Source organism: Prionailurus bengalensis, chromosome D4 (assembly GCF_016509475.1).
Source record: "Prionailurus bengalensis isolate Pbe53 chromosome D4, Fcat_Pben_1.1_paternal_pri, whole genome shotgun sequence".
Classification (NCBI taxonomy): domain Eukaryota; kingdom Metazoa; phylum Chordata; class Mammalia; order Carnivora; family Felidae; genus Prionailurus; species Prionailurus bengalensis.
The window spans coordinates 59,983,736-60,000,184 of NC_057359.1; the positions used below are offsets into that span (position 1 = coordinate 59,983,736).

Sequence of the window (16,449 nt, forward strand, 5' to 3'; positions counted from 1 at the left end):
GTCCCTGAGGTTTGCTGCCTCCCAAAAGGTCCCAGCTGAAAGAGGGGGCAATGCCAGTCCTCTGGGAGATTCCTCACCCACCCTGCTCCTATGGAGAGAGGACTACCCGCCTGGAAACTTCTCCCCACGTCTTCTTCAGCAGGCAAATGGCATACAGTGAGCAAAAGCTCCTGAGGATCTGGCATTCCCACCTCCCGGCACACCATGCTCACTGGACCCACGGCTCTGCTCAGGTGAGTTCTTTGTACACCTGCCTGCCACCTCTGAGCACCCTGAGTCCTCTGGAGCCCTGTGGGTGATCCCAGTACAGTCAGGTCGGTCCACAGGGTGTTGGACCTGGTGGGCCTGAAGAGCCTGGAGAGGCAAGAATTGCTTTTCTATTTTTTTCCCCTTCAGCTTTAGAATGTATTTGTCAACTTTTTCACAATTTTGTCACATTATGACTGAGTCTGAGCTCATTTTCATATAGTGAAGGCTATTTATGTTTCTTTTTCTATAAACTGTGGCTTCATGTCTTTTGCCACATTTTCCACTGTGTGTCTGTTATTTCTCTTATCAATTTCTAGGAACTCTTTAGGTATTAGGGATGTGAGCCCCTTTGTAATACGAATTGCAGATAGTTATTCCCAGTTTATCATTTCTCTCTTCTTTTGTTAGGATTTTTTTTTTTTTTTTGGTTGGTTTGGTGGTGTTTTTGGCCTGGTGTGTTTGTTTGCTTGTTTTTCTATGTATTGTTAAGATGTCGCTACTCCCCAAACTGATCTATGGATTCATACAATCACAATAAAGTATGTCAGCAGATATCTGGTGGACATTAACTACATGATTTCAAAATTTCCATAGAAATAAAAGTGGCCAAGAATAGTCAAGACAATCGTAAAGAAGAACAAACTTGGAGGGCTTATGCTACCAGATGGTAAGCCTTAGGATAAAGCAACAGTAATCAGGGCAGTGAGCTATAATAGTGCGAGGACAGACAGAAGGAGCAATAGACAGAGTCCAACTGAGACCCATACATATGAACACTTTGTATATAACAAAAGAGGCACGCAGAACAATGGGCGGAAGATAGTCTTCTCAGTAAATGGCCCAGGGTCACTGGTTACCCATATGGGAACAAAATGAATCTAGATTCTTACCTTCCATCATAAACAAAATCAATTCCAGGTGGGTTTTAAATCTAAATGTGTAAGTTTATTTTTTTTTTTAATTTAAATGTTTGCGGGGCGCCTGGGTGGCGCAGTCGGTTAAGCGTCCGACTTCAGCCAGGTCACGATCTCGCGGTCCGTGAGTTCGAGCCCCGCGTCAGGCTCTGGGCTGATGGCTCAGAGCCTGGAGCCTGTTTCAGATTCTGTGTCTCCCTCTCTCTCTGCCCCTCCCCTGTTCATGCTCTCTCTCTGTCCCAAAAATAAATAAACGTTGAAAAAAAAAATTTTTTTTAATAAAAAATAAAATAAAATAAAATAAAATAAAAAAGAAGGCAAGAACAGAATGGGAATAAACACTTGTCATATGTTTATCTGGAAAAAAGCATCAGATAAGATATGTAACTAACTCACATCAATTAATAAGAGAGACAATCCACAGGAAAAAAAATGGACAAAAGATTTGACCAGATATTTCACAGAAAGATAACCGAATGGCCAAAAAGTATATAAAAGATTACACAACCTCATTACTCATCAGGAAAATGCACATTAAAAACCACAATGAAACACCACTACACATACACCAAAATGGCTACAATAAAAAATGGCCAATGTTTTCTTTAATGTGTATTTATTTCTGAGGGTGGGGGGAAGGGGTAGACAGAGAGGGAGACACAGAATCCGAAGCAGGCTCCAGGCTCTGAGCTGTCAGCACAGAGCCCCATGTGGGGCTCAAACCCACGAACCATGAGAACATGACCTGAGCTGAAGTCGGACGCTTGACTGACTGAGCCCCCCAGGTAGGCTAACAACGCCAAATGTTGATGAGGACGTGAACAACTGGAACTCTCATACGTTGCCATGGTGTAAACGCATACAACCACTTTCAAAAACTCTTTTGTAGTATCTGCTAAAGATGGACTTACACAAGGACGCCTGGGTGGCTCAGTTGGTTAAGTGCCTGCCTTCAGCTCAGGTCATGATCTCACAGTTCGTGGGCTCAAGCCCTGCATTGGGCTCTGTGCTGCATTGGGCTCTGCATTGGGCTGGTGCAGAACCTGCTTGGGATTCTCACTGTCTCATCTCTCTCTGCCTCTCCCCCACTTGTGCTTTCTCTCTCTTTCTCTCTCAAAATAAATAAACTTAATAAAAAAAAGACGGACTTATGCATACTCTATATGACCCTAAATTTCCACTCTTAGGTAAATACCCAGTAGAAATGCCTGCATATGTTCACCATACAAAAGAATGGTCAGAGCAGCATTATTCGGTAATTTTCTAACTGGAAACAACCCAAATGTGCATCTATAATAGAAAGGATAAATAAAATGGGGCATTTTAAAATAATGGGATGCTATACAGAGATCAAAATGAACTCACAGCCACATTAAAAAATGTTTGGAACTTTACAAACATAATGAAAGAAGTCTGACATAAAGGAGTATATTCTGTATGATTCCATTTAGATAAAGTTCAAAAACAAGCAAAACTAATTCAGAAGTTAAAATATGTGTTATCCTTGGGGAAAAGAGGGCAGTGACTTGGGGTGAGTACATGAGGGAGGCTCCTGGAGAGTTGGTAATGTTCTATTCCTTGGGGGTACTGGTTACCAAGTGTGTTCCCTTTGGGTCATTTATTAAGCTGTATACACTTATGATTTCCATACTCTTCGGTATGTATGCTATGCTTCAACACACAGATCCAATCAGTTTGATCCAGAATTTTTTTCCCATTTGGTAGCAAGGGCAGATGGCATAGCGTTTGGTTCAAGATTTTGGAATTACATGAACTCGATTCATATCCTGGATCTAACCCCTTCCTATCTTGGAGATCTTGGCCAAGTTACTAACTCTCTGAGCTTCAGTTCCTTCATGTGGAAAATAGGCCTATTATGCTACCCTGAGCATAGTTATGAAGGGATTAAATCCTCTCAATAAATATTAGCTCTTGTCGGTCCTTACTGGTCTCCGTTCTATGGACTGTGGAGAAGATAGACAGTGACCAGTGGAAGAGGAAGGAAAAGGATGAGACTCTAGTCAAGAGACATTTTCTAGATGAAGACTGAGGGGGAAGATATGATGGTGAGGTGCAGAAAAAGAGTCTAAAGGCTTGGCTCCACTAAGGACTCCACTAAAGACCATTCCCTGTCTCTCACCTCCAGCCCACCTCTAACGTGAGAGGGACTAACCAGATGATCTCTAGCTGGTTATCACATTGCAGAGTTGGGAGGGCAATGCAAATGCCATCCAAAAGCCAAACACAAATTCCCATGTTTGATCCAAACTCAAACACAAAGGCCCAGACTCAGGAGCTAAGGGAGGCAAATTCTCAGTGGTAAGACCATGGGTTATTTTTATGTTCTCCATGGATTTTTTTTCCTACTTTATACAATAAGTGTGTTGCTTACTCAGAACAAAACACGACACATGATATATCCATACCTACATATTTGTATCCAAATATCTAGAAAAAAAAGAACCCCTGATTATAGATGTGCTAGACACTAGAACCCAGAAAACATCTGGATGGGGAAAGCACTGTTTCTGGTGTATAAGGTTCAAGCCAGCATGGCATAAACAGTGGTATGAATGACGGCAAATAATTCCTGCACATTTTTTTTTTTTACCCCTTCCCTTGGTTACCTATACTTTCTCTTTTTCCAGTTAAAATTAGTCCAATCTTTTTTACAATATTTCACTTTGGTAATAAAATCCATGACCAAAGAAGGGGAATAAAAGTGTTCTCTATTCACTGTTAATTAACTTCTGAAGCTAGTCTGGATGGAATGATCACTTGTTCTAGGAAGTTGTCATAGGGAGCATTTACTAGCAATTGGAACAGAGATCCCTGCCGAGGAGAGGGATTTTTCTGGGGGAGTTGAGTACCTCACAAAATATAGGAAACCCTCAAGCCAGGTTCACTGTCAACCACAAGTATTTTCAGGTCTGGCCACATAGGACTATGGCTGGGTGTGTGGGAAAGAGACAAACTCTAGGAGTGTCAGATGAGGACATTCTAGGTATTCATGCGTTTACCCAGGGAACATTCATTGTGTCTGAATCATGTGCAAGACACTGTGCTAAGAGCAACTGCCGCTAAGTCAAAATTAATAAGGCGTACCTGCCCTTCAGGAAACACCTACTCTAGAGGTCCTGAACTGCAGGACTGATTTGACTGCAATCAACATCCAGAGAGAGGAGAGGTTATAGGGGCTGAGGCAAATGAGTGGTTGGGATCATTGTTACTGATAGTGGAAGGCTGGCTGGGTCTGGGATTGCGGAAAGAGAAGGATCCCAGCAGAAGAGCAGGATGAGGAAGGGCAAGGGGGCAGGGGCATATGCAGGAGGAGTGGAGAGTTTGCTAAAGCAGGGAGAGTCAGGGTGGGAACCAGATTGGGGGGGGGTGCTCTGTGGTCATCTAAGACTGAGTTGGATTTTGCAGGGGCTGCAGAGTTGATGGGGGACTTTTGAGCAGGAGAGAGGGTAGGTCAGAGCCATATTTTAGCAGGGTTATGTGGCAGTGGTGGAAGGATGAATGGAACTCAAGAGTCCTAGAAATTAGTCTTTTCATTGTAATGCCATACAAGCCTGATGCCTGAATTCTGAGCCCTTCAATCTCGTAATCTGAGAAAGAGCTGGCCTTATTTAAGAGAGGATTTCTGCATCTCACAGCCAAGCACTGTGCTGCTTGCCAGCAGAGGTTGGTTTTAATCAAGTAAAGAAGACAGGGTGGATTTTCTTGACTGCCGTGGCTCGGAGTTACATCTCAGGTCTCCTACAGTTTTCAGAACATTCAGTGTACTGCTCTGGACGCTCCTGACAGCGCCGGGGCGCCCCCTTGCTGTGAGGAGAAACGGGCTTGGAGGGAATACTTCCTAACAGTTTCCCCACTCCCGGTGGGGCGCTACGGCGGCTGCGGGCCATCATTCCCTCCCTCCTCGGAAAGGAAGTGAGGGCGGGGCCAGCGGGGCTCCCGCCCCTCTGCGTTGCCTTGGAGACCGAGTGCGTCCAGGTGCAGTTGAGGCCGGACTGGCCCTGGCTAGTGGTGCCTTCTGCAGGTTGGGCGCCAGCCCCGGGCGCAGGGCCTCCTTCCATTGGCCGGGTTTAGAGGGGATGGCCGGGGACTGCACCGCGCTTCTCGGTAGGCTGGCGGGCTGGTGGCGTGAGAGGAGCCTGCTGGGTCTTCTCAGCATACTGTAGGTGCCTAATTAGCACGGCCAGAGTCAGGCTGCTCCTTCCCTCCACTTCCGCCTCTCTTTGTCCACTTTTGGCGGGGAGTGGGGAAAGGAGGGAGTCAGGGATCCTTCAGCTTTGCTCAGCTCCAGTTTGGGGGGTCAAGGCCAGGTTGAAATCCAAGATGACACCTTGAGCACTTTTCCCAGGAGAGCTTGGGAGAGTGAAGCACAAAACAATAACGATTTATTATTCTGCCCCACCAAAGTCCTCTGGATTTGCACACTGCGTGGCTGGAAGAGCCAGCCTTCTCCGGGAGTTCGGTTCTTGCCGGAGGTTTGTCTCCTTTTTGCTTCTTTGCCACTCCTTACTTTTTGCTTAAAATGAAACCCCTGAGGCTTGAGGGAGGGGGGCGGGGCTTGCTTTTTCTTAGAGCAGTGGGGTGGGTCCTGCCCCAGCCTGGTTGCCTGCGGGAGGGGGTGGGGCCCGCGGGGGGGGTGCGTGGGTGGGGCGCAGGTCCTAGGCGGAGGACTTGTCCTGGAGGTTGGGGCTTCGGTTTCCAAACCTCAGACATGATTCCCGGACAATGAATTCCTAACAGGGGCGCCCCGTTCAGCCAGCGGCCAAGATGTCCTCAGTGGGGAAGGTGACCCAGGTTCCCAGCGGGAAGGTCTACCAGCAGATCTTCGAGGCTGAGGTAGGTGTGTCCCTTGTGTCCCTCTGTGCCCTCTTCCCTCTGCACCCCAAACCTCCCTCCCTCTGAAGGCTTCTTTGTCCGGGAACCCAATGAAATAAGGGCTTTGAAATTGTTTTGATTTAAAAATAATTCTTATTGGTTCTTAAAGTGTAGGAATACAATATTAGAATGTCTATTCTTGAAAATTAAAAAATGTACATTAAAGTTTTAGTTAAATTAAAAGTTAAATTATTCAGAAATCGCCAAAATTAACCAGTGGGTGTCTTGGGACCTTTTCCTATGCACCAAAGCGTTTCTAATTTTTCTTTTTAAAACCTGGGTTTGATTCTATAACAGTGTTTTGAAACCTGCTTCTTCCCTGTTAACGGTATTGCACAGACCTTTTTCATGTCAAGGGGCATTAATGCAACTTCAAGATGTTTAGAGGCTGCCCAGTTGTTAATCCAGGACTTCCCATAGTGTATTAAAGTAACACTCTCTTGACAGCCAAATAGGTTGCTGGAATTGCCTTGCCTATAAAAAACTTGTCTATAAAAAACTGCACAGACAAGAACAGTATCTTAAATACACAAACTCGAACCTTCCCTTTGACGTTCTGTACTGTTTATTTAAAAGGAATTTTCATTCCTACTTTGAGCCCTAAATAACGCTCTATGTAGGAGGCTTGGAAATTATAAAAGTATAAGGAGGCCAAAGAAACAAATTACTCACATGATCCTGCTGCCTGGAGGCAGCACACCATTCTTAACATTTGGCACACTTTCTCCTGGTCATTTTTCTATGAGTTTAAAATTTTGAGATCACACTGTATAGTTTGGGTTATAATTTTTTTTAAGTTGTGCTTTTAATTAAGATGTTTTATGGTATATCATATCATAAGCATTTCCCTATGTCATAAATAGTCCTTTGTAAGTCTCATCCTTAATAAATGCCTAGCATTACACTGGAGGGACATAAGAAGTTTACTCGACCAGTCCCCTGCTATTGGACAGCCCCATTTTTCTAATTCCTTGTGATTATAAAAGATGCTAGGATAAGCATCTTGGTCCTCACTAAATTTCTTAAGAGATACCCTTCTAGATGGCTGAATGTCTTCTGGGGGGTACTTGCATGGAATGTACCCTAGGGTTGAAGGCCTCCCTGCAAAGTGCCTTCCTGCTGGCAAGTTCTCACGTGTCCTTCTAAGACTGCAGAGTGAGCCCTGGGTGCTGAGGAGTCTGCAGTCCTGACCCCCCCACCGGATCTTTTGTGCATTCAGGTGCAGCTGGTCCGCTCTCTGGCAGCCACCAGGAAGCGCGCTGTGGAGAGTTCCATGACCCCAAAGAATGGCAGGAAGCCCTTGATGAAGAAGATGGATATTCCTGAAGGGGAGATGATGTGTCCTCGGCAGCGGAAGTGGGCGCACAGCCTACCCAATGACTGGGTCACGGAAAATCCTGTTCTCTACAGGTGGGTCCTGTGGTCCACACTGTACCTCCCCACCCGGGGCGGGGGGGGGGGGGGGTGCCAGAGTCTTCAGAAACTCAGAAAGCCCTCACACAAGATGAGTGCCATTTAGGAATGAAGTCCCAGTATCTCCTCTGAGAGAGAGAGGTAATAGCACCTACTTTGCTCCACTGTTTGCTTCTCCCTCTCTTCCTCTTCCTCCCCTCTCAGTAATTATTGATTGAGTGCCTAGGACCAGGTACTGGGTCTGGGGATCCCACTCTCCTGGAACTTGAGGCCTCGATAATAAATAAATAGGCAAGTCCCCCTAAAGGTGGGAACGCTCTGACCCAGAGGACAGTGGTAGCACAGGGGTCAGGAAAGCCACTGAGGAGGGGCCTCAGCGGAGACCAGAGGATGAGGGAATAGATGCATGGGGCAAGGCGCGGAGTCAGGGAGGGTTTGGTCTGCTCTGGAAGGTGAAGAAGTTAGTGGGCCTGGCGGGGAGGGGCGGTAGATGAGGCTGGGATAGGCTTGCAGACCACAGTCGGGATTTTGGACTACTGAAGTGAGCAGCTGATTTGCCTTTTTAAGGCCTTTTGGCTGTTGTGTGCAGAATGTAGGGAGTGGCAAGAAGAGGCCGGGAGGCCAGGGAGGAGGCTGCTGCTGTCCCTCTAAGCCTGGTGGGGCTACAAGAGGGAGAGTAGGATATTTCCGGTGTATTTTAGAGGCAGAACCCCTCAGACTAGGTGGTGGGTTGGAGGGAGGAGAGGGCTCCCGAGAGCCCGAGGTCTGTAGCACGAGTGCTTGGGTGGACAGAGCAGGCGCCATTCCCTGAGATGGGCGCGTATGGTCTAGGAGCAGGGAGATCAGGAGTGAAATTTGAGATCCCTGAGTATGCCATTTCAACTCCCTGAGCTCAGACTCCTCAAGCAGGGAGAAAGGAAAGAAAAGGAAGAGGAGGGCAATATCTTCCTCACCGGGGAGCTTGGGGCACCTGGAGCTGATCTTCCCTTCGCTCTTCACGCTCTGAGCAAGCCGCAGTCCCCTCTGGGACTCGGAAGGGGAAGTCGGTCTCTCTCTACCTGCCTTTGTTTTCTCTTTCACCTGCTTTGGGGCAGAGATGACCTGACCTTTGACTCTTCCCAGAGAAATCTCCCCTGAGGCTTCTGACCCTCAGCACCCTTAACTACCTACAGATGGGCAAACCCACTGGCCACCAAGCCCAGACTGGAGGTCGGTGTTCTCTAGCCCATGTGCCTGATGCCCAGTGTGGGGATTGAAGCACAGACGTCTGGGGCCTGTTGATGCTGCCCCTGGCTGTGACTTTGGCTCCTACAAGGGTCTAAGTCCCCTCTCAGCTGATTTGCGAGTTATCTATCGCTCCTAAGGGTCCCCCCTTCCCCAGAGTTTAGCCTAAGGTCACCCATTATCCCAATAACCAGATATAGCATCCATCAGGAGCTCTTAGCATCCACAGGACAGCGTTTTAGGAAAGGCACTTTCCATAGAGGGTGCTGGCATTGTGCTGTGCTGGCTTCCCGGGACAAAGTCAGCTCTGCCCTGGACGTAGATCTAGACGACAACTTCCTGTGGCCTGTGACAGGGAGAAAGATGTGTTTGTAACCTGCCAGGCTCTGCCACCCTCAAAATGACTGGGGTCACTAACTCAGCATTGGCGTCTCTCTGAAGTCCCTTGTTCCCTTCTTGAAAGTTCAGCCAGCCAAAGCCAGTGAACCTGTATGTTCATTCACCCAGGGCAGGGCCTCCGGGTGAGCAGAAGAGAAGCCCAAGGTAGGGATAGTGTAGACCCAAGTCCTCGGGTCAAGTGCCTGAGGAGCCAGAGCCATTAGCTCAGTAGTCAGAGCACCCAGGTTCCCAAAGAGCCACCTTAGTCCATGATTGACAAGACTGAAAGACCCACCTCTGGAGGGTCAGTCTAGGCCTTGCAGTCTTCCTTGCTGGTAGGTGTGCAGTGAGGATTGGATGAGAAATGACTAGAAAGCGCTGCACATGTGGAGGCCTGGAGGAATGGCAGGTATCATTGAGACCTGTTGCATTTCTGTGGTGCTTGTCCTATGGACAGTGCGTTCAGAGATTTTTATTCCAAAGCTAAGGTCATTCTCACTCACCCTGGTCCTCCCTGCTGAGATAGCTTGTTCTGGGGTCTCAGCTTTCTCCTCCCACACCTAAACCCCAAGGACCATGGACCTTGGCATGACACACGTGGGTCAGGGAGTCTCAGCTCTGCTTTGTATAATCACTTCTCTAAGCGCCCTCCCCTCATCCCTGTCAAGGGGGTTATTGTGACTGCCTCATAGGATGATGAGTTGCTGAAGGAGCAAATCCTGAATACTCAGCACTGGCCTGGCTTTCCCAGGCTGATCATGCCCTACTGTCGTCAGTTTCCCCATGTGGAAATGGCTCTTACCTACTACCTATGCTTGGTTTGCAGCCAGAACAGAAGCAGACCCTGATTTCTTGTCTAGGGACCATGGTGCCTACGGGCAGCAGATACCCAGGCAGCGTCTGTTGGGAGTCTGGCATAGCCTCGGGGCTCTCTGGAATGGGGTGGGCCTTATCACCAATATGTGAGGTCTCTCTGAAGACTCCCTTCTGTGCCAGAGCCGCCCTGGGGTAGGGGAGGGGGCTGGGAGTTATTGTTTCCTCTACTTGTGCCTCAGGGAAAAGGAAATAATCAAGAAGAAAAAAGCTGAAGAATGTGAGAGCATCATTGAAGCCAGAGAGGTCCGAGGCCTCATGGACACCATAGGTGAGTCTCTGTTCAGCTATGAGGGCAGGGCTGGCTTTCTCCCCTTGGCTCCTCCCTTGAGCCTACTCCTCTGGACCTTCTCCTCAGTGCAGAGAGCTGGGGAGGGAGCAGGGGGCTCTGCGCAGTCAGAATTTACCGATGAAAGTCAGTTGGTAAAGGATATTCCTTGCTTTGTTGTAATTTCACAAGAACATTTCAATCTGCATTGGCTTCCTTCATACTATAGAGGAAGGTTCTTTTCCTTTATGATTAAAAAAAAATGATACATACTCACCATAAGTAATCTCTGCACCCAACATGGGTTTTGAACTTACAACCCTGAGATTGGGAGTCACATGTGCTATCTACCACTGAGCCAGTCAGGCTCACTGTGGAAAACCAAAGGAAGGAGATAAACAGAAAGGAAAAACTCTCCCTTCGTGATAGCACTGCTTCTCTTCCCGAGAATGTTCCCCACCATGAAATCACATGGTGTCCAGATTCAGGGGACCGCAGAGCACAGGACGGGAATGCAGACTCTAGAGCAGATGGCTCATGTCCAAACCTCTGCTCAGCCACGGCTGTGTTTGTTCTTTAACCCCCATGCCTGAGTGTCCTCACTTGTAAAATGGGGCCGAAAAAATAAAACCTGCCTCTTGGCCTCTTCAGGAGTGGTAATTGAGTTAGAACGATGCCTAGTGCATAGTAAGTGCTATATAAGTGTTGGTTATTCTTATTTGCATATGTTTTTGCTTCTATTAACTTTAAAAAAAAAAACCATAAATGGTCCCATTCTGTACCTACCATTTGGAAACTTTTTCTGGCATTACCTGTGTATGTGAGACTTCATTCCTCATAGCACTTACAGATCACCTTTGTTTTTTCTCTTTTTCCTTAAGCCTCTGACACTGTGGCCTGGTTTGGGGGTCCATCTCCTGAACCAAGGCACTTTCTGCCTTGCTGCCTTTTCCTGGGAGCCCTCCCCTTGCTTTGGAGCTCTGAGGGCAGCCTCCTCACCTCTGTTGTTCTCCCCCAGTTCCAGAGAGGATCAGCACAACCATCCTGGACAGAGACTCCAAGAGGCAGGGCTACGAGAGTGCTCTGGGGAGTTTTAAGGAGGAGATTGCTCAGATTGGGATGGTAAGACTCCTCCCTCTCTCCCCTTCTGTTCTGGGGCCATTCTCAAGGCAGGCTTGTCACTGCACCCACCCTCCCTTCCCGCCCAGCTCAGAGGCCCTGAGTGGCTCACCAGTGGTGTGGATGAAATCAGAGTAGCCAGCTTGAGTGGCTCATGATGAGTGCTCGTTATGAGCGCAGCTTTCTAAGTCGGGTACCACTGTTTCTCCTACTTTACAGTTTAGCCTCGCAAAGTCTTGCCTGATTTGGCACATAAGGGGCCAGCTGGGAACTGGACTCCAGGGCTGATGCCAAAGCCCAGCCCATGATCTCCCTACGCAGTCCTACTAATGAGGGCCCAAAGGGCCCGGCCCTCTGGCTTCCCACCCCTCATGCTATCTGGCCTTTTGGTACCACCCTCACTTGGCTCTCTGTTCCTCTCCAGAGACATTCCATCTCTAACCACCCTGGTACCCAGAATATTCCCTAAATGAGGCCCTTCTTTGCCCTTCTCCTCTGAGCCCTGGACTGCACTCACCACTCTCTCCCCATGTCTTCTCTGACTTCTGTCATTCCCTTGGATTCATGCAGCTGGCTCTGCACCCAAAGCACCAAGAAGCTCCCCCAGCCAGTCGTTGCTTTACTCATCTGTCCCAACTGTATATGAGCCCTACTTTTGCCCATGACTCTGTGGCTTTGGTCATACAACATAACTGAGCCTCAGTTTCCTTATCTGAAGTAAACTTGGAATCCTTTCACTGGCCACTTCTTTAATGGATGTTTGTTGAGCCCCAACCATGGGCCACACCTGATGTCAGTACCTACTTCACAGGCTGTGGTGAGGACCAAGTGAGTCTGAGGACAAGGGCTTAGCCTAGAGCAGAGTGTCCAGCACATGGCACATGCCCAGATAAATGGTGCCTGCCCTTGTGCTCTGGCTGTGAATAGTAAATCCTAGCTCCTTAGGTCTAGGTAATGATTATTAGTTTTGAGGCAGGACCACAGCTAGCACTTTCCCACCACAGGGCAGAGAATTGGGGGAAGGGATGGGCTCCCCCTGCCCTGGTGGTGTTGAGACCACAGGCATTGCCCTACTGGCCTGTTGTAGGAAATGGAACCTCTCATCTTAGAGCCAGGAGCACTTCTTTTAAAAAAGCTGGCGGCATCTGATGAGGAAATCGACCAACTCTTCAAAAAAGTGGAAAGCGACATCAACCTCGAAGACTACACCATCCAAGTAGGGCTTCCCTGTGGCTGGGCTTGCCCCACTGGGGTCCCGCTCCTTCCCTCCCTGCCATCTGTCCTCCCAGCCTGACCCCAGCTTCTTGGTATAGACCCTGATGGAGCTGTGGGATCAGGTGGCTGAGAAGTTCCAGTTCCAGAAGCAGGGGATTAAGGAGCTGGATGAGACACTGACCTCGACCGAGTTCTCTCGGGCAGATAAAGTGAGTTGGCCTGCGAATGGGCTCTTGGTGATTTTCACCTGTGGGGTTTGTGAGGCATCGTCTCTTTGCTTGCAGGTCTCCAGGAAAAGAAAGTCATTAACAATGACACCTTGTTGTTTCTAGCTCAGAAGCGTGTTGAAGAAATATGTGGAAATCATAGAGAAAACTTCCTATCTCATGCAGGCCGACGTGTACACGCTGATAAATAAGGAAGCCATGGTGAGTGGTTTTCATGTGCAGGGGATCAGCCCACAGATGGGGCGAGACCTGAGGATGCCCCAGAACCTGGTGTCTCAGGACCGATGGGCTTCTCATGTGTCACATTTCCAACTAACTCGGGTTAGTCGCTTGGGTTCAGAACCAGAGTTTTTGTTAAGTATTTTCAGTAGAAGTCTTTCTAAAGTGCGTGTCCTACATCCCTGCTGTCTTAATCCCGATTACCTAACACAGCAGCACTGGTTTCATCACTGACGGTTTTACGAGCACCTACTGGGCCGTGTCTCAGCCACCATGTGCAATGCAATAGGTGCTGGATGGTGGAGCTGTCCTGGTCTCAGAGTGGTTTGTGCCCTCACAGGTGACCCCAGCCTGCTCCGTTTGTTTTCCTAGTGGTGCTTGTCTGCCTTCTTGTTGGCCATCAGCGTCTAGTGCCGAACCAGGCCTGTCTCCGGTCTCTGTCCCCAGTGCTTCCCTGTCCACACCCCACCCTCGCCCAGCTGCTTTCTTTGGGTGTAGAAAACAAGAAATTCAAGGTTGCTCATAATATTTCCAAAGTCAGAGTTAAGCCCGACTCCTCTGCCATGTGAAAAGACACTATGTACGGATGTTTGTGTGTGTAGGTATTTTCTTCAAATATAATTAACATGCAGTGTTATATTAGTTTCAGGTGCACAGTACAGCGATTCAACAATTCTGTGCATTACTCGGTGCTCATCATGACAAGTGTACCCTTAATCCCTTTCACCTGTTTCACCCATCCCCCCCCACCCCCCTCCCCTCTGGCAACCATCAGTTGTCTGCAGTTAAGAGTCTGGTTTTTTGTTTGTCTCTTGTTTTTCTTTGTTTGTCTCTTAAATTCAACAGATGAGTGAAATCATACGATATTTGTCTTTCTTTGTCTGACTTATTTCACTTCGCATTATACCCTCTAGGCCCATCCATGTTGTTGCTTCCTTTGGCTACTCAGAAGCACATTTTGCTTGCATGGGCTTCTAGGGCCTGTGCAGAAAGCCGGGCTTGCGGAGGCCTCCCGGCAGTACACGGGGTGAAAGGAACCCAGCACTCAGAATCACAGATGGGCTCCTGTTCGGGTCCACATCTTGGAGTCCTGGATGAAGCACAGACAGGGAGGGAGCACAGACCTCCCTCTCCACTGCCCAGACACACAAGCTCCCAAACTAACTCTGCTCCTGCACTTGGAACTCCCTGCCCATAAAACAGGGGTAACGATACTTAAACCAGTACCTGTTGGGGGGAGGGGGTGACAAAAGAGGTCTCAGCAGTAGCCACTGTCATTTGAAAGAAGCAAGAGTTCCTAACTTTTATCCATTTGATCCCTTAGGTGGGGTCAGAGCAGTATCCCGGGGATGTTTCAATGTCTGGCGTCCATATGCTTATTTTACTCATTACAACAACAGGCACTTGCTACTTACTCTACGTGCATTTATCTCATTTAATTTCGCAGAATCCCTGTGCTGCCAGTAGCATTATCTTCGCCTTATGGCTGAAGAATTGGAGGTTTAGGAAATACGTGCCAGTCCCCCTCTCCCCCCACCACCAGCTAGGAAGTAGAGCCGGCAATAAACCTCAGGTTCCAGCAAAAATTGTTACTGGAATGTCTACCCGCTGAGCTTGGCAGGTTCCCACCCTTGCTCCAGGGCGGTGCCCCGAGAGCTTTGGGGAATTCTGGAGACATTTGGCTGTTCCACTCCCTGGGGGCATGGGAGAGACTGCTCTCATTGAGGGGGGCAGGCTACTAAAAGCAGAACAGGGGGCGCCTGGGTGGCGCAGTCGGTTGAGCGTCCGACTTCAGCCAGGTCACGATCTCGCGGTCCGTGAGTTCGAGCCCCGCGTCAGACTCTGGGCTGATGGCTCGGAGCCTGGAGCCTGCTTCCGATTCTGTGTCTCCCTCTCTCTCTGCCCCTCCCCCGTTCATGCTCTGTCTCTCTCTGTCTCAAAAATAAATAAAACGTTAAAAAAAAATTAAAAAAAAAAAAAAGAAAGCAGAACAGTACCACACCATGAAGAATTGTCCCCACTGCCATGCCAAGGATGCCCGGTGAGGATCACTGGGAGGACTGCAGAAGAATGTTCTAGCCCTGGTCTCATTTGGTAATTGGGTCTTCGTTCTCATCACAACCGTAGGTGACTGACTGGTCCCTGATGGCATGAGCACTCTGCTTTTGGAACAAATTCATTTAAAGAAAAGGAAAGAAAACAGCTAAACACTAAGAACCCACTGGAGTACGTATCTCCAGTGAGCTAAAATCAGCTTCTTTAACAATCTGATACGGTCTTGGGGCTGGGTTGAAGGCACATGCTTAAGTCAAGGTTCATAGGTGAGTCTTCAGGAAAGACCCCTGTCACAATCCACGGCTGTTCAGCCCCAGGCAACTTCCGTGAGTGCCCAGTGACCCCTCGGTGCCCCTCAGATGCTGCCACTGCCCTACTCAGCCCCGCTGGGCCCCAGGCCCTCTGCCGGCACCTCACCTGGCCCTTCTGCAGCCTCCCCCTGTCCGTCTCCAACTGAGCCTTGTTCTGACCTTGGAGAGCCCCCACCTCATGTAGAGCCTGCCCACCTGTACCACAGGTCATAAACCAGGCCCTCCTGGGCAACCGGAGGGCCATCGCCCAGCTGTTTGTCAACCTGATGGAGGCCACGCTGCAGCAGGAGCTCGAGGGCCATCGCCGCTGGCAGGGCCTGGTGGACACCTGGAAGGTTCTCAAGAAGCAGGCCCTGGTGCAGAGTTTCAGGTCCGTGTCCGCCCACACTTCCCGCAGCCTCCCCCCAGCCCACCTGGAAGGCTGGCCCAGCAAGCCGGTGGTCCTCACCCTTCTTTCTGTCCTCGCTCCAAAACACTCCCGTTCTTCTGGGGGTAAAAATATGTGCTCTTTTCTTTTTTAAAAGTTAAAGTAGATAAAAGTATAAAAAAGAAATTAAAAATCATTACTAATTTCTCACCACAGTGAGAAGCACAGCTGATATTTTGGTGTATTTCTTCCCAGGCTTCTTTAGACCCATGCTGTATATGTCACTTTCTGTCTTATTTTCTTCATAAATGTTATCTCATAAGCATTTTCTGAATTATCACAGTACAAATTGTTTGAAAACACCCGTCTGATTATCTGCCCAATTTCCATTTGACTGTTACTCAGAACCCTGTGTTACTGGGCCAAGACGAATGGTGGTCCCTCAGGCTTTGGTCCCCATGGGAGCAGGGGTGAAGAGAGGGCTCATCTCCCTGCTTCCTCTGCCAGGTGGCACTTCTGTTAATACCGACACAAGGATCCTGCAGCTTTTGGCCAACAAACAAGGCTTTCTTTTGCTTGTCAGGTCAAGACGTTTGAGGATGCCAAAGAATGTCTGTCTGTCTGTCTGTGCTGTGGGTCTGGGGACGGGAGGCCATCTGTACACCTGGATTTCCAGATGGAGAACACCAGAGTCTGACACCCCGGGTGAAAGAAAAGCATACTG

General features: G+C 48.7%; 1 protein-coding gene across 1 annotated transcript in view; it reads left to right on the plus strand.

Moving 5' to 3' along the window:
• Positions 1 to 5,166: 5,166 nt before the first annotated feature.
• Positions 5,167 to 16,449, plus strand: part of CCDC180 (coiled-coil domain containing 180) — a 61,418-nt gene continuing 50,135 nt past the window's right edge. The window contains 9 exon segments of the mRNA XM_043565392.1: positions 5,167 to 5,656; positions 5,922 to 6,017; positions 7,276 to 7,466; positions 10,127 to 10,215; positions 11,231 to 11,334; positions 12,419 to 12,547; positions 12,645 to 12,755; positions 12,879 to 12,974; positions 15,565 to 15,728. Of these exon segments, the coding sequence (XP_043421327.1) occupies positions 5,949 to 6,017; positions 7,276 to 7,466; positions 10,127 to 10,215; positions 11,231 to 11,334; positions 12,419 to 12,547; positions 12,645 to 12,755; positions 12,879 to 12,974; positions 15,565 to 15,728 (953 nt within the window). The 5' untranslated portion in view covers positions 5,167 to 5,656; positions 5,922 to 5,948.